Genomic DNA, 22226 nt, shown 5'->3' with positions numbered 1-22226 from the left:
AATGAAATGAGATAGCAGTTCGCGGATACATTTGGCAATCAAAGGGACGAAGAAGAAAAAGTATATCGAAGGCGGTGCAGGTCCATCGTTGTCAGCACGCGAACTCTTTTATTTTTACCCGATTGTGGTGTACCTTTTTTTTTTCATCCTATCCTGGCTATTCGCCCTCGTTTTCAACTCCACTAACTATTAGATAGCTCTTGCTCTTGCTCTTGTTTTTTTTTTTTTTTTTTTTTCCTTCATTTTCATATTGTGCTCTCCATCATCTCTTTCTTGTCATCGCCATCCATTCATCCAACGGCCCTTACTCCACCCACCTTCCCTTTCCTCCCCCTTCCCCTTCGTGTCCACAGTCGACAAAGCACAAAAAAAAAAAAAAAAAGCTATATTCCTGCAGCAGCCCAATTTATCACACCCCACTTCCCTTTGTCTCCCTTACTTAACCCTCTCACTCGGCGTGCGAAATTAATATCGACGAAAATATGCATCTGTTCAAGGCTAAGAAGAAGCCGGAGGACCAGCCTCCTCCTCCTCCAACCTCCCCGAACCGTGCGAACCGAAGCTCGTCCGTCAATGGCACAGCCGTGCCACTCAAGTTAGGTGGCCAGCAGCAGCAACAACCCGGTCAAGGGCAGGCCCAGGCTCAGGGTCAGGCTCAGGGTCAGGCTCAGGGACAAGGGCAAGGACAGGGTGGATTCACTATGACCATGAACAATGGTAGTAATATCAGCAACATTTCCAACGTCAATCCCAATAACCCTCCCGGCTCTGGCAACAGCCCAAGAAATAACAACATGGACCCCTTGCAGCAGCAGCAGCAATATTACATGTCTCAGCAACAGCAGCAAAATCAACAGCAGCAACAACAACAATACCCGCAGCAACAGCCTTACCAGCAGCAATTGCATGCACCATCACGGGATGGCGACAGCCTGTCCATTAACAATGGCATCCAAGGCATGCAGCATATGCAGCAAATGCAACAGATGCCACAGGGCTCCTATGGCACCGATTCCTTGTTGACCTCGCAGCCTATTCAGTACCCCTATCAGCAACAGCAGCAGCAGAACGATTCGTACAACCAAGGATATAGCGGGGGGATGGAGAACGGCGGTTATGACGGAGGATACGGCGTGGAGAACGATCATCAACAACACCTGCAACCGCAGCACCAGCATCAGCAGGGTGATGGTATGGGCGCAGGAAATGGACAGGAAGGCTATTATGGACAGAACAATAATAGCAACAGCTACAATAATCTCAATCCAGGGGGATACGACATGAACAACGCTGGCGGATATGATGTCAACAACAATAGCATGAACGCGTTGACGAGCGCAACCCTAAACCTGTCGGGTCTTGGCAACAATAACTATCACAATGGCATGGACAACAGCAGCAGCAATGGTAATATCAACAATAGCAACAACATGAACAATAGCATGAACAGTATGAATATGAACATGAACAACAGCAGCAATGCTGCAGGCAACCTGAACAGCAACAATAGCAATAACAGCAACAATAGCACCAACAGCATCAATAACAGCAACAACAACTCTGGCGAATTGCTACTCCCAGCCGACGTACGAAAGTTGCAGGACGAGGTCATGAGCTGGAAAAAGTCGCAAGAGACCTCACAGGCCAAGATCAACCAGCTTCGACAGACGCTCACGCAAAAATCGCAAGAGAACCGGGAGCTGCACACGTCCTTGACCCAGGTGACACAGGACCGTCTGGTGCTTCAGGAGCTTGTTCATAAGCGCGATAAGGAGATGGACGACCTGCGATCCCAGTACCTCAACGACGTTCGCCAGATTCGAGCCACGGACGACGATCACTCGACGATCGAGAAGCGGGTCTGGATGCTCCAGGCTGCGATTCTGCAGCTCACAAAGTCATCTTCCGGCGATCGTGCCGTGAACCTGAATACGGAGGAGGCCCAGATGCTAGTGAAGAAGAAGTACAAGTTTGGGAACACTCAACCGTATATCCTCAACATGTTCTTGGAGAAGTACATCATGGACACACTGCTCGAGGAAGTGTTCAACGGACCACCGTTCTACGTCGGTTTCGAGCTTGGGAGGGAATACGGTGCGATCTACCAATGGATGCTCGACAACAATTTTCAGGAGCAGGCGGTCCGATTCCGACAACAGCTGTGCTTCTTGTCGGCCAATGCACCGTGTGCGCAGACATATGCGACCCAGGAAGCTACGCGGATCGCCAAGGGGTTCGAGATCAAGCTGGAGCGTCTTTACAACAATTGGACAGGACACCAGAAGGTGTGTTGATTGAGAGACTATGGATTCGACACGATGCCGATGCAAATTTGACTTTTATTATTATTATTATTATTATTATTATTATTATTGAACGGCAGCAGATCGACTAGAACTAACGATTTTTTTTTCTTTGTATAGGTCCTGGATTTGGTGACAAAGGCCATTGCGCTCAGCTTGACGATGAGGAGCCAGAAAGCCGAGATCAAAGCTGAGGTGATACCGAATGAGACGGAGTTCGATTCCGAGCGGATGGTACCGGCACACAAGAGCAAAGAAGGTGGCAAGGTCAAGGTGTGCGTGATGCCTTGCTTTGTTGACACGAACGGAGCGGTCGTTGGCAAGGCCAAGGTGTTTTGCGGATAAAAAAAAAAAGAAAAAAAAAAAGAAAAAAAAAAAAAAAAAAAGAAGAGGCGACTCGTTCACTTTTGAAAGAAGGAGGATTCAACAACAGAAGCCGACCGAGTAAAAAGTTCGGCGCCTCCTCGCCACCCCCATCCTCCCTCCCACGCCTCCACCGCCCCACCTCGCCCACCGAATTGGCCATAATACCATTTTTCTCTCTCTCTCTCTCTCTCTCTCTCTCTCTCTCTCTCTCTCTCTCTCTCTCTCTCTCCCTTTCTCGTCTTCTTTCGTCCAGAGCTCGTTTGCGAACAGGAAGGAGGCCCTCCTCCCGCGGATCATGCACATGGATATCTATATCGATTTTAACAATAAAAACGGGACATGCTATCGTAATCATAAATATATATTTTTTTACTCAACGGCGGCGCTTTGCTTCATGCAAGTGAAAGATTGAAAGAAAGGTCCTTTAAGGGGCACTATAGCTGGAGGGGGAGGAGAGGCGAGGTCGACAATGGACGCCGTGTAGCACAATGATTTGCTTGCTTATCACATACACTTTGTTTGATTCGCCGCCCTTGTATTACTCACCTCTCAAAGTCCCCCTCCCTCCTTCATCTCTTACTCCCTCTGCTCCCTTCCCTTTTTTTCGGACTGACAAAAGGATCAGCAACAACAACAGCAGCAACAACAAAAGCAGCAGCAATCAGCAACAGCAATCAGCAATGGCGGGAAAGCAGCAGGGTCAGATTCTTTACCTCGCCGGATCCACCCCAAGCGGACGCAGTAGTCCAGGAGGATCCCTGAGCACAAGGCAAGTTCTGATGGAAAAAACAACAGCAATGTTTGTTTATTCTGAGCAGAAAAGAACCATATCCTCTCCGGATGTTTCTCAGAAGACGTCCTTTTTTTTTTTTTTTTTTTTTGTTGAGAGAGACTTACTTTGTCCGCCATGGAGCCATGGAGGAGAGGAGAGGGGGTTTTTTTGTGTTGTTTATTGATCGCGTGCGCCATACGATATACATGGACGGCTTCTGACATGGGATCATGCACGAATTATAGGTTCCAAAAACTCTCCCAGAACAAGAGTACGGGGATCATGGTCGTCAACCAGCCAACTGCAGTATCATCATCGTCATCATCATCGTCTGGTGGAAACGGACGCGCCGGACGTGGAGGCGGCCAGGGCCTCGGCCTCGGCACCAGGACTGGATCACACCCCACAGGACAGGGCCAACGTATCAGCACGGACAACCGAGGCAACAGAGCAGGATCAGGAGCAGGCGTAGGAGCGGGTATTCACACACGCGCCGGGTTGGCGAGAGCGATGCAGGAGCGTGGTACAGGCGTTTCGGATGTCTTCCTCTTGAACCCTGAGGCGTCAGTCGGCGGTGGACCTGCTCGTCGGGGACGTGGTGCAGGTGTTGGTGCGAAGGCCGCGACGGCCGTTGCGGCGACCAGTAATAATAGGGGCACGCAGGCAAGTCGGCATAAGGCCTTGGTGCTCGGAACAAGACTCGCAAAGAAGAAGCAGGCAGCGCCGGCTCCTGCAGCACCAGCACGGACGGTGGCGGCGGCGGCTCAACAGAAACAGAAGCAAGGGGCCAAGGCTGTGAAGGTCGGGAAGGCGGGTAAGGCGGTGAAGGCTGGGAAGAACAATGCTAGTGGGGTTGCAGCAGTAGCGGCAAAGGCGGCGGCGGCAATACAGGGCAAGACGAAGAAGGGTAAGGGGGCAAAGACGGTGAAGGCGGCGCCGTTGAATGCGGAGAATCTGGATTCGGAATTGAGTGAATATATGATGAAGAACCAGCAGACGGCGGCGAGTTTTTTGGATAATGATTTGGATACGTACATGGCGGACAAGCCTAGCGACAGCCCATGGTAAAACAGGGGTGTTCTTGAGAGGGTTGCGTTAAGGAGGAGGTAGATAATTCGATTGTCAAAGGGACTTTATTGCAGGAAGGACCTTTTTTCATTTATCATTAAAGAACATAGTAACCATTGTGCAACTGACACTGGACATGATAGTGTGGGATCGTCAACTGGGGGGGAAAGGCACATATGTACTGCAACAGCACTGCGGTTCGGGGCTCGAGTGTGGGGGGGGGGAACCCTTGGGCCTGTTCCTGAACTCCCGTTTACCCTTAAGCGTGCCTGTCCCAACCCGTGGATCGATTTGGTAGGTCCAAGTGAGAAAGTGAAAAAAGGCTGGCCATCCTTCTCCACATCAACACTCGGACGAACTCAATATATAGCCCTCCTCTAATCTAATCATCCCCAACCATGCACAGTACAAGGCAAAGGTAGCGCACATCACTCGGTCCGACTGAGTCTGTCTCTGTCAAGTCATCAACCCTTTGCATGGAATTAAGCGAATGACCCAAACCGTAGAACTGACAGAGTTTGAATTCGTCCCTCTGCATTGGAAAACCCCCCCCCCCCCCCATAGGCAACAGAATACCTGGCAGAGGACTCAGCTGTTTGGCGAGCACAGTCCGCCATCATCTTCAGGACGCAGTACACCCTATGACCCAACACGGATGACCGACCGAGAGATGCTCTCGCTCGAGAGCCAGAACGATGATGAGATCTCTGGCTTGCATTCAAAAGTTGCCATGCTCAAAAAGGTGTGCAACAAGTCTGTTTTATGCATGGTTCGAAACAGCAAACAGCAAATGGGACGAATCGAGAAAGGCCTTGATGTACTTTCTTTTTTTTTACTTTTTTCTCTGGATTCACTTCAGGATACTGATGGAAAAGCGGTTTGTTTCTTCATGTTGTTTTTAGATCACAATGGATATCGGGAACGAAGTGCGCGAGTCGACCGTGTTTCTGGGCGAAATGGTATGGACGCTTCCCTTCAGGCTATGAATATCTTCACCGGACGTTTTCGAGTCCGAAAGTTCTTGAGTCAAGAGGAGAAAGAAAGAAAAAGAGAGAGAGAGAAAGAGAGAGAAAGAGAGAGAAAGAGAGAGAAAGAGAGAGAAAGAGAGAGAAAGAGAGAGAAAGAGAAAAAGGGGAGGGATTATTATTATACTATCCACTTACTTTTTGGTTTTCTTTTTCTTTTTTTCTTTTTTTTTCCTTGTCGAAATGTTCAATAGGATCAAGATTTCGGGCGGACAGGAGGATTGCTCAATACGACATATACGCGACTCAAAGTCATGGCATCGACCCAGAATGGACGATACATGTGTTATATGGTCTCGTTCTGCTTGTTTATGTTCTTCTTTGCCTACTTTTTCATATACCGGAAATAAACCACCACGAGCTTTCCCATCTATTCATAATTTCTCCTCTTGAGAAGCATTTTATTTTATTTTTTGGCGGGACTGTAGGGATGCATAAATAAGAAGCAAGGGGAGCTTGCACAGGATGAAGAAAATGGACGATGATGAACTCGGCAACCGGGTTCTTTATTACTGCATGATGTATGAATATGGCTTTCTTCGATCTCCGTTTTAAAAGATACAAGATACAAGATATAGAAAAATGATCGTGGATGGAGTTCACCCTCCATTGGAGTAATGCATCAAGTATTTGCATTGCTTATAGCCCATATATTCCATCGAATCTGAACGTCCTTTAGGCTTGATTATGGTCTCTGCATGACGGCAAAGATGATCAAATGGCCCCTGAAGACCCAGCTTTTGTTCTGGTGGAGATTTACCGAGGACAGCTATGGACCAAAAAAAAAAGGAAGGGGGGGGGGGGTACCAGCGGCCCCCCTCCCTGTCTCTCCGATAGATCCTGCAATATGACTATCGCTATCATTACTTCCTGCATGATCTTTATATGCGTAATATAAAAGGAAAAACTTTCTCAATACTACCGGATTGGACGGTGCGCGTCTTTTTCGGCAACCACGTTCTCCCCTGTTCACCCCCCAAACAGTCCCCCAAACATACTCCAACGCGGAAATGACGCCTCTCGCATTTCAAGCTCATGTTCTCTTCCCCTAGCCAGTACTGCATGTAGGGGCATGGTTGAATAAATAGAAAAGGGAGTCCTGGTTCTTGTCAAAGTAGCAGGATGTCGCATGCATGGACCATAGGAAAGGGGAAAAAAAATGTTATATAGGAGACGCGTCGTGTCTAAACAGCGGAATCTAGAAACGGCCAGGAGGCGGGGCGATGTCTCTGGATGATGATGGCGCTGGGAGTGAAAAAAATAATAACAATAATTAAAAGAGTAGAGGGGCGGGTGACAAGAGTGATTCCTGGTTCCAGCACGCTCTGGAATCCTTACTTTTGTACATATATGTTGTATCTTTGAAGTCCCCACTCTGCTGGTTGTCCTGTAAGTTGCTTTTACTGGCGAGCTGGCAAACTGATAGGCCGACCATGAAGTGGTCTTCAGTACGTACACATAACATGGCAGATGGCGTACTGTAGGGAGTTGATCTGGAGGTGTGGCCCTTATCTGACACGAAACATGTACCAATCGCATAATTAAATGGATTCAGTTCAATTGGGTTCGGTCCCACGCTAAGCGAGTCAGGGTCCCGGGTTGGTGGGTAAACGGCTGAGCGCATTAACAGCAAAGTTAATTTTAAGAACTCATCGTTATCATCATCATCATCATCATAATTATTATCATCACTATCACCATCAGGAGTAGCAGTAGTCTAGCAGCACCATCCTCTCCTATCCAGGGTTGTTAGATGGTGTGTCCTGCCGAGTGCACATGTTCGCACAGCGAGCTGCTGCTCCCATATGGAGCTCAAATAAAACGGGTCCATGCAAAATGCAAGATCCCATTTTATGGTATCTCCACCTTTTGTACGTGCGAGCCACATTGTTATTCTCGACGATCGTGTTATTTTTTTCGGGGCTCTCTCGTTTTCTCGTTTGGGAATTCACGCGCACCCTGACTGAAGAAGACATTTAAAAAAAAACAAGGGATGGGCCATGCAACTCAAAAATTCGAACTTTTGGCTTGGGCGCCCCCGCTCTTTAAATTCTATTAATATAGTAAGATCGACGACATCCAGCGCCCAATTTTCCAGCAAGAACAGGCTGCAAAATAAGTTGTCTGATTTACTCCAGTGTGGCCATGTGGTGTGTTGAGCAGCGGAAACTTATAAAGATCGATCGTTATTCTCGATAGATCGCCTCTCCTTTTCAAAAAAAGTCGAGAATGAAAAAGGATGCAGAGGGTGTGGTGTCAATTGGCAGGCAAGCGCAGGTTGGCAGCAGGGGGAGGATTGGTGGCATTGATCTGCCTTTGATTGGCTCGATCCAATGAGAGTGTGCACAACAAAAGGAACAAGGGCCAATAATACATATTCTGAATTCCATGGTGAACACACTTGATCGCCTTCGTCCCTCCGTCTTCTGATCCGGCCTGGTTTACTCATCAGGAACCAAAGCGCAAGCCAGGCTGATCGAGAATGCGATGTGCGATCCTTTTCCTTTGCTGATTGGCTGGTTTGGAATGTTTGAGGGAGGGTTCATGACTTCATGTCCAAGCGCCTGCAGGTACTGGACTCGGACCTGTTGACTTCCAATTGGGCCAAAAAAAGAAAAAAAGTACACTAGACTACTCACTCATTTAATACTTGTACTTGATGGTGAATAAATCCTGTTTTGTATTGTGACACTGCCGTTCCTGAAGACTTTAGTGCTCTTTTGTTATCTTTCTTCTCCTCTCTCCTCTTTCCTCTTTTTTTTCTCTTCTCTTCTCTCTTTCCTTCAATTCATCCCAGGATTCACCCTGCTGCATACATCTAACCACAATTCGTTTCTCTTGCCCACGCCCTGCTAACATACCATTTCTTCCTTGTTCAGGCACCATTACCAGCAGCAGCAGTGAATCCATGCATACACACACACTCTATTTTTGACTCCACTTCTCACACTCAGCCCAACCCGCCAGCTTTTCCCGTCCCTTCAGCCTTTGCTCCCCCTCCTTCCTTACCTTTCTTTACCTCTTTCTCTCTTTCTCTCTTTCTCTCTTCCTCTCTTCCTCTCTTCCTCTCTTCCTCTCTTTACTCCAGGCACACACAAAGCAACGACAAGCCTTGATACGACCCTCCACTCATCCCTTGATCACGCAAAACCCCGCAACATCAACGTCAACGGCAAAAAAAGAATAACGCACCACTCTACACCCACATACCCACCCAGCAATCGAACATTCCAACAACATTCACCAATAACCCAACAGCAGAATGACTGCGGGACCTAATGGAGCAGATGCTCGATCTGTGCCTGGTCAGGGCGATGGTGGCCTAGCAAGATCCGGTGGTACGATCCGCCGTGGGGCCACGCTCAGCCGTGGCAAGACCCTCTCACGGCCCGAACGATTCCATAACCCGGAGACGATGTTCAAAAAGCGTAAAGAGGACGAGCCAGCATCATGCTGGGTGATCTGTTCAAGGATCATGACCTGCTGGGCCCTGCCACCGTTCCTGAGGATGTGTGGTATGCCCGATAAGCAGGTCCAGCAGGCTTGGCGGGAGAAGGTGACATTGTGCGTGATCATCATGATGATCGGTGGCATGGTCGCCTTCTTGACCGTCGGCTTCTCGTTCCTGCTCTGCCCCAGTTCGCAGAGACAGGGCGCAGCGACCTTTGTGCGGTACGGAGACGGACAATCACAAGGTGAGGATCTAAAATGTTTTTTCAACGATTTTATGGCACCTCACCTCGCCAACAATACAGCTGGACACCAAGGAACCATAAAAAAAACCATTTGAGAGATTCATTTTCGTTATACAACGATCGAGAGGGTGGAGGAGAAGAGAATAGGGGATGGAGTGCGAGACCACAACGACCATGGGTGTACATTGCACTTTGCACATGTACATTCTGTTAATGTAGTACGTCCATGAAACTATCAGCTGCCAGCAAGGAGAAAAGAGAATAAGAATCGGCGCTATTCGCTCTTTGTTTTGGTGCGCCCCACACACACACATACACATCTACACAACAACAAACAAACCCTCCGAGATCAATCAATCCAATGAACGCATGTAAACCTCGGTAATGAAAGGATATTGCAACTAGCACCATTGCCTGTCCTGGCGCTCAGGTAGCCAAAAGCACTCCAAAGACGCGCCGAACAGGACCGAACGCATCTTGCAGCGCTCGGTCCAAAGTCCGAAATTAGCACTCGATCAATCTGCTCCCCTTTCCGTCCTCTAAATATATAACAACTCTCACCCCAGCAGCCCACACATTTATGACACACATGCGTGAGACACGCACACTCAAATTGTACCCAATCTTTCTTCCCCCCCACCCACCCTGCTCTCTTTCTTTAAAATTAATGCGCCCTAGGGGCTGAGAGGCCTAACAATCGATTGCGCCTGCATGCGCATCTGTCGCGTGGGCAGTTTCGCATCTGCAGGGACCCATAACCTAACACATCTTGCTCTTCTTGTGCCGCTCATGTCCGTAGGCCTGTATGGAATCAATGGATACATCTATGACTTCACACAAAGGGGCACCACCTTCCCACAGGGCTTCGAGATGGACGATCTTACACCCGGACAAGATGTCAGCAACCTCTTTCAAAAGAACACCCCTAGCTGCACCGACCTAACAAGCGCAGCCGCCAATTTCAACAACTGTCTTCCCCCAAGAGGATGCCCCAACAACATCACAGCTACTCCCGATCAACTGCTCTCCCGATTCCGTCTCAGACAGGTCCCTGACAAAAAGGCCGGATACGACTGGAATCAGATGGCGATGCCAGAGCTGCTCAACTATATGGTCATTGACGGCAACGTGCTCAATCTCGACCAGTACTTTGCCTTCTACAAGACCCCGGTCCCCGACGACGAGCTCGACACAGTCTTGCGCACGGTCCGTGATATGCCCATGCCCGAGGGAGGTAAGGATGCCACGAAGCTGTTTTTCAGACGTGACTCTCTCAAGGACTCGGCGTCCTGCCTCGTCGAGAAGTTTGGCGCTGGATTCATCGACAAGTCCACGCCTGGATGCTTCGCCTCGGATTTGTTCATGTATGTGTCGCTGACGGTCGTCCTGGGAATCGTCATGTCACGCTTTGCTATGGCCATCATCTTTGACTGGTTCCTGTCCGCGAAGTTGTCGAAACCACCATTAAAGTCCAAGGTCCAAAGCAGCTCCTCCGCAGCGTCGTCCGGAACTACCATCGTTGGTTCAGGACCAGGAAAGAGTCTTTCACGCTCAACCACCGCAGGAAGCGATGGATTGAGCGTTCAGGAACTGCACACGGTCTTGCTCGTCACCTGCTACTCTGAGGGAGAGTCCTCGCTTCGGACAACGATCGAGTCCTTGGCAGCGACAGAGTATCCCGACAACAAGAAGTTGCTCTTCATCATTTGCGATGGAATCATCACTGGATCTGGAAACGACCGTTCCACACCCGAGATTTGCTCCAGTCTGATGGAACTCGACCCAACCTTCGATTCGGACCCAACACCCCAGTCGTACATTGCCGTCGCCGCTGGATCGAAACAGCACAACCGCGCCAAAGTCTATGCAGGATATTTCCGCTGGAAGAACAAGCGTGTGCCTACGGTGTTGGTCGTCAAGTGCGGAAACGAGGCTGAGATGGATAAGCCCAAGGCCGGAAACCGTGGCAAGCGCGACTCACAACTGATCCTGATGAACTTTTTCTCGCGCGTGACATACAACGATCGCATGACCCCCCTGGACTATGAACTCTTCCGAAAGATCCAGCATTTGATGCAGGTTACCCCGGACAAGTTTGAGATTGTGTTGATGGTGGATGCGGATACGAAGGTCTACCCGAGCTCACTGCGTCTGCTGATGAACTGCATGAATAACGACCCTCTGATTATGGGACTCTGCGGCGAGACCAAGATTGCCAACAAGCGTCAGTCGTGGGTTACTGCGATTCAGGTCTTTGAGTACTATATCTCTCATCATCTCGGAAAGGGGTTCGAGTCCGTCTTTGGAGGTGTGACCTGTCTGCCTGGGTGCTTCTGCATGTACCGACTCAAGGCCCGTAAGGGAGATGACTGGGTCCCGATTATCACCAAACCCGAGATCGTTCAGGAATACTCGCAAAACATTGTTGAGACGCTTCACCAAAAGAACCTGTTGCTCTTGGGAGAGGATCGTTTCCTGACGACGCTCATGCTCCGCAATTTCCCCAACCGCAAGATGATGTTCATGCCCCAGGCTATCTGCAAGACCGTGGTTCCAGATGAGTTCAATGTGTTGCTCTCCCAAAGACGTCGCTGGATCAATTCAACGATCCACAATTTGCTGGAACTGGTCCTCGTCCGCAATCTGTGTGGAACTTTCTGTTTCTCGATGCAGTTCGTCATTCTTATGGAGTTGATCGGTACCGTTGTCCTGCCCGTGGCCATGATCCTGACTGTGGTCCTGATCGTGAACCTGTCCTTGATCGAGATCACCACCCTGGCCCAGGCTGCACCCCTGATCCTGCTCGTCTTTGTGTTGACTATGCCCGCCATGCTGATTCTGCTCACGACCCGCAAGCTAATCTACGTCGCCTGGATGTTCGTCTACCTGCTCGCCCTCCCTGTCTGGAACTTTATCCTCCCCCTGTACGCGTACTGGCATTTCGACGACTTTTCCTGGGGTGAGACCCGCAAGGTCGCTGGTGAGGCCAAGGGCGAGGCCCATGGAAACGCAGACGGCACGTTCGATTCCTCCAGGGTCCCACTCAAGCGCTGGGACGATTATGAGAAGGCCCGTGTGCGTCAGGCGAAGCGCATCGAGCGTGCGGAGAGACAACGTGCTCATGGATCGCCCTATATGCGCAGCTTGGCTGGCACCCCCAGTCTTTACGCCATGGACGGAGTCGATTCCAGGACCGAGCTCACGCCCGGCGAGTTGGGACCTCAGCAGTATCACTATGATTACAACGGACGGCAAGTGATGACCCCGCCCTTGGCTGGAAACCCTCCTCGACCGATGATGATGGGCAGTCCGATGAATCCTAATAGCCCTGGTATGCTCCCTCAGCGGCAGCCGTCGCCGTATATGCAGCAACAACCGCCAATGAATGGCTGGGGTGCTGGATCGCCAAATATGAGACCCCCTATGGCAATGGGACCGAACGGTATGCCGATGGGACCTAATGGTATGCCAATGTCGCCGAATGGTATGCCGATGGGACAGAACGGCATGCCAATGTCACCGAGCGGTATGCCGGTGGGACCGAACCATACCCCGATGGCTATCCCGATGCCCTCCCCAGGCGTAGGACCAGGCGCGGGACCTCTTTCGACCCCTATGGGATACCAGGGACCGCCGTCTCTGAGTCCTGGTGGCATGCGAAGGGACCGTAATGAAGGGCCAATGTCACCCTAAGATGTTCTTATGTAGAGCTCGGACAACATCTTTTTCTATCTTACTATCATTTTTTTTTATCTTTTTATCTAGACGCACCTTCTTTGTGATGTACAGTATTTTTTTTTTTTTTTTTTTTTTTTTTTTTTTACTTCGGTTTGTTATTCAGTTTCCTCGCAACGACTATACCCTCCGCTCCATTCTTTCCATTCTCTTTTCTATTCTTCACTGTTTGCATTACTCCCATCATCCTTTACAAAACCATCTAATCATACCATGTTATTCCATAGGTAAAGGAAAAAAAATCATACGCACTTGTAGCAAATTCATAAAGCAACGAACAGTGAACAATGAACAATGCCGCAGTCAGCAGAGAAAAAAAAGTTGTATTGGAGAAGAGACGCGTATGTATTTCATTGACCTTTGATGCAAAAAAAACAAGTGCAAAGAGACTGAATGTCTTGGGGAACTATCCTTTTTGAAATGGGAAAAGGTGGAGGGTAGTAGTAATTCAATTTATATTGGATCTTTTTCTTTCCAGGAAGGCCGCAAAAGACTCAGCCGACTCCTCCTTGAAGACGATCTTGGGCTGTTGGTCGGTATAGATAATCATCTTCGGGTACCGACGCAACAGCCGCTGTTCGATCTTGGCCTCAAATGCAGACCCTTCCTTCGTCAGCACCCTCAGATGAAATACAGGTCCTGTCTTGAGGTCATTCTGGTGATGACCATGTTTGCGACCACCCTCCTTCGCCGGCATTGTCTTGCTCTTTCCTTTCTTGTCTTTGTCCTTGACTTTGTTCTTGTCTTTGTTCTTGACTTTGTTCTTGTCTTTGTTCTTGTCTTTGTTCTTGTCTTTGTTCTTGTCTTTGTTCTTGTCTTTGTTCTTGTCTTTGTTCTTGTCCTTGTCCTTGCTGGTACCTTCCTCCTTGCCTACACATTTCTTTGTAATTCTTCTCACGACATCAGTATCGTCTTCACTCTCAGTCTCAGTGGCGGTGTCCTCGTCACTGGTCAGACGTTCGATACTGCCATCGCTGTCCTCGTCATCCTCATCCTCGTCCTCATCCTCATCCTCATCCTCATCCTCACTCTTCGATCGGAATGCGGCCGTATGGAGCTCGGCAAGTTCGTCCTTGAGATCGTTGTTCAGCTCTTGAAGGTCTTCGACTTGTTTTTGGGCCTTTTGGAGATTTTTCTGGAGAAAGTCGAGCACAAGGGGTGCGGAGACGCGATCGGTGATAAGAGGAGGGGCAAGTTTGATAAGCGCACCCATGGTTGGAAGTTATACCTTGACAATTTCTGTAGAAAAGAGAAAGAGTTGGTAAAAGAGGAAGTAGACAAGTAGATACTCGAAAATGCAGAGAATAAGGATTATTTCTTCTTATTCTTCTTCTGTCCATGGAGTCAAGGCAAAAGAGAGAAGGAGTAGAAAGGGCGCACACCGTTGGAGTGATTTTTTTTTTACTGTTCTTTGTAGATGATGGCGAGGGGAAGAGCATTTTTGTATCACTATCAGTCAGCGTGGACTGATAGATTCGTGAGATATTTCAGAGAACAATGGTGATGGTCCTAACAGGCCCGTTCCTGTTAGCCGGCGTGTGATCCAGCGTCGATCTGGGCAACATGAGTTCGTACCGCTTTTCATGGTAGCCCCAGTGAACAATATGTGCCTTTGCTGCAGACTCACACGGATCACCAGTCGTTGTTCTTTGAGTGTGGAATGGTGATCAGTCGTCCGTTATAGAAGACACTTAAACTGTGCCAGTCCTTGATGAACGCGGTACTGGGTTTGGTGCTCTGCGATTTGCCGTCATCTTCTCGGGGCTCGGTATATTGGAAAAAGTGCATTTTGGCATTCATAGTACGATGGGAGAGAGAGATGTTTGAAGGGGCAGAAGATCAGCTGCCTAGTAAATTCAACAGAAGTCCTATGGTTGCTTGACAGTAACCCTGCTGAAAGAACTTTTGTACAAAAGGCTCCAGTCGCGTACAGTAGGCTGCTGTCGAGCAAGACTCACAACCGCGAAGCCATGGTCCCGTATCATAAATAGTCCCATCCCATAGATCTGACCACTTTGAATGACCGCGCACAAGAGACTCCAGCGCGTTGTGGTGTGGCAGCACTATATTATGTAAAAATACTATTTGTGGATACGTTGCTTAATAAAGTTTCTACGCGTCAGTAAGAACTCTAATCGAATTAAGCTTACTGTAAAAACGACGCGTACCGATCGGGCAGCGAAGAGGGGTGCGAGAGGCGACTAAGGCTAACTCGCATCCTCCTCCGGAGCCAGCTGAGGATGACACACTAGTGGGGTCTGGCTCGGAGTGGTTCACTCCCTTCGCTCATTTATTGGAGAACTTTGCTGCTGTGAGGTCAAACTCGGACAAGCGAATCTTGGACGAGATTGCAAGCGAGCGGGAAGCTAAGATGCGGCTGTTTGGCCTCAAGGCTAGGCGTCAGGAGACGCTTGAGTCCAGCACAGAGTAGACTAAAATGATTCAAAGTCTCGTGGAGCAGATGAAACGCCAGGCAGAAAAGCAGGAGGAGCATGCCAACGAGCTGATGGAACTGAAGGCAGCCTCACAGGAAACGAGCAAGATACTCCACGCCCGTGTGTCGTTCCTGAGTCCCTCGCTCGCACAGAAATAAATATTCGCCACGCGTGTCTCTCTTGCCCTTTTTCAAGGGGCAAAGATTTTCCTCCGCTCTTTACTTCTTCCTTCTTCAGCTACACTCTCATCCTCGACTATACCAGTCCTACCAACACCCTCACCCACACCATACCCTCACCACATGCCATGAGCTCAACAACATCCTTTCCTCCAACCACCACTGCCCCACTGCCCCAACGAAACTGAGGGTTGCTTCATTCAAGTCTCGGAGGAGCAATGGCCGCCCTTATGCAAAAGCGGCCCAACATCATACCCCATCATCTTTCTCGGGTAACGCCGACCAGTCTACCAGCACAAAAGTAAAAAATCACACACAGCGCCTTTGAGGAATCCAGCAATAACGCATCAGCAGTAAATACACGAGGTTCCTCTGAGGCTACAAACGGCGTGGCAATCATCACAGACGCGCACTGTCAGCCTCAGGTCAGCAACATCAACAGCCGCCTTCCACTGACTGAGGAGAGCATCGAGCTGATTCAGGAACAGCAGTCACAGACAGACACACAGGTATACTTCAATATTCTACACTGGGCCACTGGGCCTTTTGAGTAAGAGAAAAGGGTTTTAGTCAATACAAGTTGATTTGAATCTTTGTAGCGAACGGGAGCAAGACATTGTCGCGCGCGCTCGATCCCGCGATCAACAACCTCATCCGACATCGACATTGATGATGCAACCAACCTGGTCATGCGTAACGCTACCTTCAAGACCTTCCAGCTCTACGAGCTCGTGCATGAGCTCAGCGGAACAGCTGCAGCAACATTGAAACCACAGCGCAGCAAGAGAGCACGCGATGACATCTCGGCAATTAGTGATGCCTCCACTTCTGGTCATGGGGCGATGACACTGATCATGCTCCTGAGCAATGTTGCCACTCGGAACTTACAGTTGATAAGGATGCCGTGGCTTTAGGACTGGACCTGATGAAGGAGGCAAGAAGACTAGCAGAGGCCAGGAATGAGCAGCTACGGTTGATGGTCATGTCCCAGTTCTTGGAGGCTCGATGCAAACGCTCCTCCGCAGATGAAATCAATAAAACTTCGGCGTCCTTTTCGACACTCAAACTCCACTAGTCCTAGCATCAACTCTCACTCCGAAGACGCCTCTTCGAAGGTCTTTGCGTATTGTATCATATAGCCAGCAACAGGCATCAAAATAAATGTAATATCACTTGCTTTATTTTGTTACTGCATGGTGTGGGAACTCCGTCCGCCCGAAGTGCACTTGCCATGCGGTCTTCTCAGAACTGCTGTCCTAACAGCTGGTGCCCCAGTGCTTGCTGCACTGGACTGTTGTCCGCAGCATCGTCATCGGCCATATGCATACGCCTGCATGCCTGTGGAGACAGGACCCCCCCTTTCATCAATCAAAAAAGTGAAGAGTATCGCATACGCAATAATTCAGTCCGGTGCCCGGTCCATATCAGCCTCGTATGATTTTGCACTTATCCAGACAGGTGGTTCGTAGAGGGTCATGAATCGGCGTTTGAGCATCCCAATGCAATGCTCATTGCATGCCCAAATATGAACAATGCAGCTGTTAAAGCCCTTTTGATTTTGAGTAAGATCAGAAAACTTCTTGAAAGATGGCACAGTGACCGTGGAGAAAGGGTAAGCCGAATTTCCGAGATATTTTCCAGAAGAAAAGCACTGTGCTTGGTGAAGCCATGCATCAGACTCGCAAAAAAAACCTCCGACAAAGACCCTTCCTGAGTAACCAGAGAAGAAGCCCCCAAAATGATCAGGACGTTGGTCAAGAGGGATCGTTGTTCCATCCACAAACCCAGCACAGCCTGCAAACCCTTTTCCCGCCATTAAATTTGAGTGCTCACGTCGCTGAGCAGGAGTTGACCAAGGTAAAAACTTATCCTCCAAAGAGAGAATAGCCTCAAAATCATGCTTGAAGCAGTTGTGGCACGATCCTTCACTCCTAGTGCCAAGCCAGATGGAGCCCGTTCCGTTACCATGGTAACCCAGACCGATCGAGCGTGACAGTCAATTGGACTGCAGCCTCCGCTTGGTCCCTGTAGCTTTGATTCTTGATGAAAAACGAGCCGCACAAGCTTTAAAAAGCTTGCACGCGTCATCCTCATAAAGGGCCCACATTCCCTCTCGTTAAAGCTTTCCAACTGATCAAGAACATCGCATCTTTCCATGTTGTAATGAAGGGGCTGATCAATGTAGCGACAGTTGAAGGAGAGAGAAACCCCACACAACAGCTCATCCACCACGTTGCCCTGGTCCCTGGAAATAGCAAGAGCCAGGCTGCTCCCGCGCAAGTAAAAGCTAACGAAACTGCTGCTTGGAATGTTCTGGGAACATGGTTTCTGTGATAAGCGCTGCTCGGAGGCGCTCCTTCCATCGTTGCTCATATTGTGTTCGAGTCATACTGACTGCTTATGTGCGATGCTCTGATGGGGGCAATGAACATGAAGGGGGGAAGGGGGGGTTGGCGAGGTGGGGGTTGGTGGGGGTTGGTGTGGAGGACACTTCCTGCAGGTAGTCCATTAATCTCGATCCAAGTGCTCAATCGGAGGTTTAGACTGTACGCAACCACATTTCGAGGTTCATGGAGTGAACCGTATTGCTCAATCTGGAAAAAAAAAATACGATCAACTCCCAACGGCGGCAAGCGAGATATCGATGTCCTTTGCCCGTAGACCCATGACAGAATTGATGGACTTCTCTTTTTCTTGTAATGAAAACGATTTTTGCTGGGAGCGGACGGATGGCTTGATAGGTGGCGTCGTTTTCTTAGTTGATCGGATGGTTTACTGAGGTCGCTGGTACGGGTGGAGGGAAGGGCGGTTTATTGAGGTTTTGTTGGCCATACAACATTTATGCAAGGTTCCGGTCGCTCTTTTAACTTCCTTTTTTAGCAAATTATTTCAATTCATTCAGGTTCGTTCTCCCTGCCTCACGTACGGTAGAACGCCTAAGGGCCAAAGGAATGAGGATACAATTGTGCGTATTTAATCTCGAGAAAAAAAAGGCGAAGCATATTCTCGATTCCTTAAAAGCAGCAGTTGCCTCTTCATTTCCAGCACCAACCCCCTCGTTCCTCGCGTTGCCGGCCCCCTTATTCGAACTGCCATCATCTTCTCCGCACTTTTCTTCTTCTTCTGATCAGAAAAACACGCGAATCCTAGCAAGCCAACACATCAGACATGGCTAGCTTTGACGAGCAGATCGACGCTGTGGCCCAACCTATCTGTCGCGAACTGGAGGTCGATGATTTTCTCCGAGAAATGGATTTTTGGTCAGACTCAGTCCCTCCTGCCGGCAATACCAGCTCTACCAACCCTGACATCCACACCACAGCCATTGATTTCGACTATAACAAACATATCAGTGATGCGCCACGCAAGATCATTCAGGTACCAGGGACATGGGCCTATGGTTACACCCCCGCCGCCGACCCTCTCTTGTCTTCGATTACCGCGAGCGAGATCTCATCTCCGTCTATTTCGACCTTTGTATATGATTCTGCACCCGATAATAGACTGATCGGACACACTGGCCATCTTTCCTGCCGCTCACTTCTTGCTGCGATCGATTTCGGACCATCCTGGCAAACAATATCCCCTCCACAAGGATCTTCAATGTCTATGTCCCACGACTGCCTGCATCTTGACCATAAAGAGAGCCAACTGAATCGAGCGTGGGCACAACCTCTGGACCCTGTGTGGGCCTTGTGTGCGCATTCGATTGCAACCAATAGTTTTTGCCAGACCCTAGCGTACGCACCCAATAACGACAGCCGTGAATTTGAGGTTGGTAACAACCCTTATTTCTCTGCCCTAAGCGATATCCTCCCCGAGACGCCTTCAGCCGCATTATTTGTCCCCTCGCTCGCAGCTTCCTTCTTTTATCCATCGTCTCTTTCTTCACCAGCCAGCTTGGCGCTCCCATTCCTTCAGGCTTCAAACATCGCTCCTGGCCCTTCCACTCCTTTCGGCCTCGATCTCTCTATCATACCCAATGAGACAGACGGTACATTCCTCATAGACACCGCATGTGCCTCGGCAGCGGTTGCAGCTCCTGCGACTGATGTACCGACAGCAGTATCGACAGTAGGATCGCCCATCACATCCCCTTTCTCTTATCCATCACCCTATTACCCTTTGGTCGACCCAGCACTTTCCTTCTCGCCTACTCTTTACACCTCCAGCCTTCCTGCTACACAATATGTGGCAGATAGTACATTCACAGCAAACATCACGTCTACGCTCAATACCATCACAGCACCCGCTAGCGACGTCCAGCCAGATGTAACACCCACGCCAGTGGGAACAGCAGTACTCGCCCAAACCAACGACACTCAACCGCCTCCCAGTAAGAAAAACAAACGCTGCAATGGGAGCAGCAACGTCGGCAGAGGCTGTTCGTTTTTGGTACCAATCACCCCTTCGATATTCCGAAGGTCAGCCCCAGCAGAGGGCAAGGCAGCGTTAGATGGCACAAAGCGCAAACGAGGTCGACCTCCTCTTGAGCGGATGGACGATATCAAGGCAGAATCGCCAGAACCAGCTAAGACGACCGCAGCGGCGGTGCTTTCTCGAGCCAAAGTCAAGATCAAAGCCGAAGTCGAGGAGCTGAGTATAGTCAAGACTGAGACCGGGAGACTGAACGAGGCCAAGGTCGAGATTCAAGAGCTGGAGCCTGTTAAGATCGAGAGTGAAGGACTGAACACGGTTAGGCATCAGACCGAGAACTCAAGTAAAACGATCCAACGCTCACGAAAATCATACTACTCCCCATCATCTTGGCTCTTGTCACCACCGCCGATGCCGTCAGCCTTTCCTGTTGCTGAAACAGCCGCAAGCCCAGCTTCTTTGAGGTGGCCATCTCTGCCACCTTCACCGGCTCCTTCGTGCTTGCTTCCATTGACACCATCTTCAAATAGGCATTCCCCTGTCGCATCAACTCCACCATCATTCGTACTCAGCAAGTACCATTTTGCGGAACCATACGACCCTCAGCTCAAAGTCGATGGGAGACACTTCAATTCCGCAAGAATGTTGGCGCAGGCCAGGCTGAAAGAAATAGAGAGCGCGAGGTCAACAGAATTTCTAGACAATCAACCTGAGTGATATTCACGACACATTTCGCCATAGTATGCTCGGCTTCGCCCATTTTTCGTGCTACAAGGACGTGATCGGTCTCCAAAGACAACAAGCAGGAGAGAGAGAAGGGTCTTTGTCGTGTAGGGTCAGTCCTTCAACAGAACGAGAGCCACGGGGCCCTTCGGGCCCCATAATCGAACCTGTGCTATATTTGCCATACGTATAGAATTTAGCTTAACAAGACGCGTACGATTCGATAACCCGCCAGGGCACCTAATACCTAATAAAATACCCGTCCTGGCGGGGCGGTTAAAATATTTCCACTGGTAAAACCTTATCTTATTGCAAAAACCCATATGCCGGCAACAAACGAGCCCTCAACTACGCATGCTTCATATGCTCGCCTGGGAGGATGTCGAGTCGAGCTCTGCAGTGCAAAAGTTTATGGGACCGAGTATATATATATATATATATATATATATATATATATAGAGAGAGAGAGAGAGAGAGAGAGAGCGCTGTGAGGGTTCTAGACGCGTCCTTAGGTCGATGAAATAGCACACCTTCAGACTAATAAAGCACATCGACGCGCAGCTGAGAGCACCACACTATATTGTCCTATGTGGTACGTGCGAGTGGAGAAGAGCACCCTTAATGTGGTGCAGATGGGAACCGCTTTATAAGGTACTGTCTGCTTTAGAAATAAAGATCAGTTTGTAAGCAAACACAGCCCCTTGAACTGGCCCAAAATTGCTGTGCTGATGTTTCACCGGCTTTTTCAAGACGCGCGTATCGATTGCGAATGGTATCGGAGATCCTGTATTAGGCGACGGCCCTAGTGGGCGCCATATCTCCAGCAAAGTGATTACCCAACACCTGAGCAATGGAAATAAAAGAGGTGTAAGAAACACGGTGCCTCCTACTCTACAGTCCCCGACCGTCATAATTCGGTCTCCGGGACCCGCCTTTCAGCTCCTGTTGGGCCCAGGGTTCAGTTTGGGGAATTCAATAAAGAGCAGACTGCAATGGTCCCATACCATCTCTATGCCTCGCCAACTGAGAAAAAACCCTGCCTTAGTCTATTCGTCGACCGGTCCTTGTCGGCCGTATACATCGTTGCAGCACTTCTAGTGCCATAGCCTCCATCTTTACGCGTCAGATAGTTTTCAACACGCATCTGCCAGTGCTTATAGCACAGCTGGTACACGTTGTTTGTCTGTCAATCTATCGGCGCACTTGTTCCTATCGTTTGACACGCCTTTTCTCTATGCGTTTATCAAAGACTATTATTTGTTCTACTCTTTTCTGCCATCTGGTATCATCTTCATTGTGCATCCCTACTCCCTTGAGACTTCTTGGAGGTTTTCCTCTGAAGACGTCTTCACTTTGCTCTCTGTCTTTTCCTCTTTTTCAGCTCAACACTACTTTTGATTCGCTTATCCCTGAGCCTCCCTTTGCCGCTGACCTTAATCGGATCCTACATGTCGTAAATACCGCCGCCATGCCCTGTGACCCTGTGATTTCGCCGTCGAGCATGTATGTCACTCTCATAGCCAGCTCCGAATCGAAAGCTACCTTTCT

The 22226-nt window shown here is 49.3% G+C and overlaps 7 protein-coding genes across 7 annotated transcripts; all 7 read left to right on the top strand.

Moving 5' to 3' along the window:
* Positions 1 to 246: 246 nt before the first annotated feature.
* BC939DRAFT_513998 (uncharacterized protein) lies at positions 247 to 2648 on the top strand (the record flags this gene model as incomplete). The annotated part of the gene is made up of 2 exons (XM_051561126.1): positions 247 to 2285; positions 2424 to 2648. The coding sequence occupies exons 1-2, from the start codon at positions 483 to 485 to the stop codon at positions 2646 to 2648; spliced, it is 2028 nt and encodes a 675-aa protein (XP_051417492.1). The 5' UTR covers positions 247 to 482.
* A 433-nt stretch (positions 2649 to 3081) lies between these two features.
* BC939DRAFT_488847 (uncharacterized protein) lies at positions 3082 to 4815 on the top strand. Its single transcript, XM_051559397.1, has 2 exons — positions 3082 to 3438; positions 3687 to 4815. The coding sequence occupies exons 1-2, from the start codon at positions 3158 to 3160 to the stop codon at positions 4507 to 4509; spliced, it is 1104 nt and encodes a 367-aa protein (XP_051417491.1). The 5' UTR covers positions 3082 to 3157; the 3' UTR covers positions 4510 to 4815.
* Positions 4816 to 5907, top strand: BC939DRAFT_435264 (uncharacterized protein). Its single transcript, XM_051553471.1, has 4 exons — positions 4816 to 4927; positions 5074 to 5251; positions 5412 to 5468; positions 5729 to 5907. Exons 1-4 carry the CDS (start codon positions 4908 to 4910, stop codon positions 5882 to 5884), a joined length of 411 nt encoding a protein of 136 aa, XP_051417490.1. The 5' UTR covers positions 4816 to 4907; the 3' UTR covers positions 5885 to 5907.
* Positions 5908 to 8708: 2801 nt separating this feature from the next.
* On the top strand, positions 8709 to 10049 carry BC939DRAFT_435261 (uncharacterized protein). Its single transcript, XM_051553470.1, has 2 exons — positions 8709 to 9229; positions 9908 to 10049. Exons 1-2 carry the CDS (start codon positions 8797 to 8799, stop codon positions 9985 to 9987), a joined length of 513 nt encoding a protein of 170 aa, XP_051417489.1. The 5' UTR covers positions 8709 to 8796; the 3' UTR covers positions 9988 to 10049.
* A 2992-nt stretch (positions 10050 to 13041) lies between these two features.
* On the top strand, positions 13042 to 14423 carry BC939DRAFT_101833 (uncharacterized protein). The gene is made up of 2 exons (XM_051549839.1): positions 13042 to 13305; positions 13443 to 14423. Exons 1-2 carry the CDS (start codon positions 13252 to 13254, stop codon positions 14247 to 14249), a joined length of 861 nt encoding a protein of 286 aa, XP_051417488.1. The 5' UTR covers positions 13042 to 13251; the 3' UTR covers positions 14250 to 14423.
* A 978-nt stretch (positions 14424 to 15401) lies between these two features.
* Positions 15402 to 16813, top strand: BC939DRAFT_524622 (uncharacterized protein; the record flags this gene model as incomplete). The annotated part of the gene is made up of 4 exons (XM_051561274.1): positions 15402 to 15521; positions 15637 to 15850; positions 15984 to 16087; positions 16178 to 16813. The coding sequence occupies 4 exons, from the start codon at positions 15402 to 15404 to the stop codon at positions 16490 to 16492; spliced, it is 753 nt and encodes a 250-aa protein (XP_051417487.1). The 3' UTR covers positions 16493 to 16813.
* Positions 16814 to 18604: 1791 nt separating this feature from the next.
* On the top strand, positions 18605 to 20910 carry BC939DRAFT_435252 (uncharacterized protein; the record flags this gene model as incomplete). The annotated part of the gene is made up of 1 exon (XM_051553469.1): positions 18605 to 20910. A coding segment is annotated over exon 1 (1922 nt), but the record flags the coding sequence as incomplete, so codon positions are not given.
* Between the last annotated feature and the right edge of the window lie 1316 nt (positions 20911 to 22226).

Source organism: Gamsiella multidivaricata, assembly GCF_025024155.1.
Source record: "Gamsiella multidivaricata strain RSA 2152 chromosome Unknown BC939scaffold_2, whole genome shotgun sequence".
Taxonomy (NCBI): Eukaryota; Fungi; Mortierellomycota; class Mortierellomycetes; order Mortierellales; family Mortierellaceae; genus Gamsiella; species Gamsiella multidivaricata.
The sequence above is the reverse complement of the archived record's forward strand: the minus strand, read 5'-3'. Positions and strand labels throughout refer to the sequence as shown.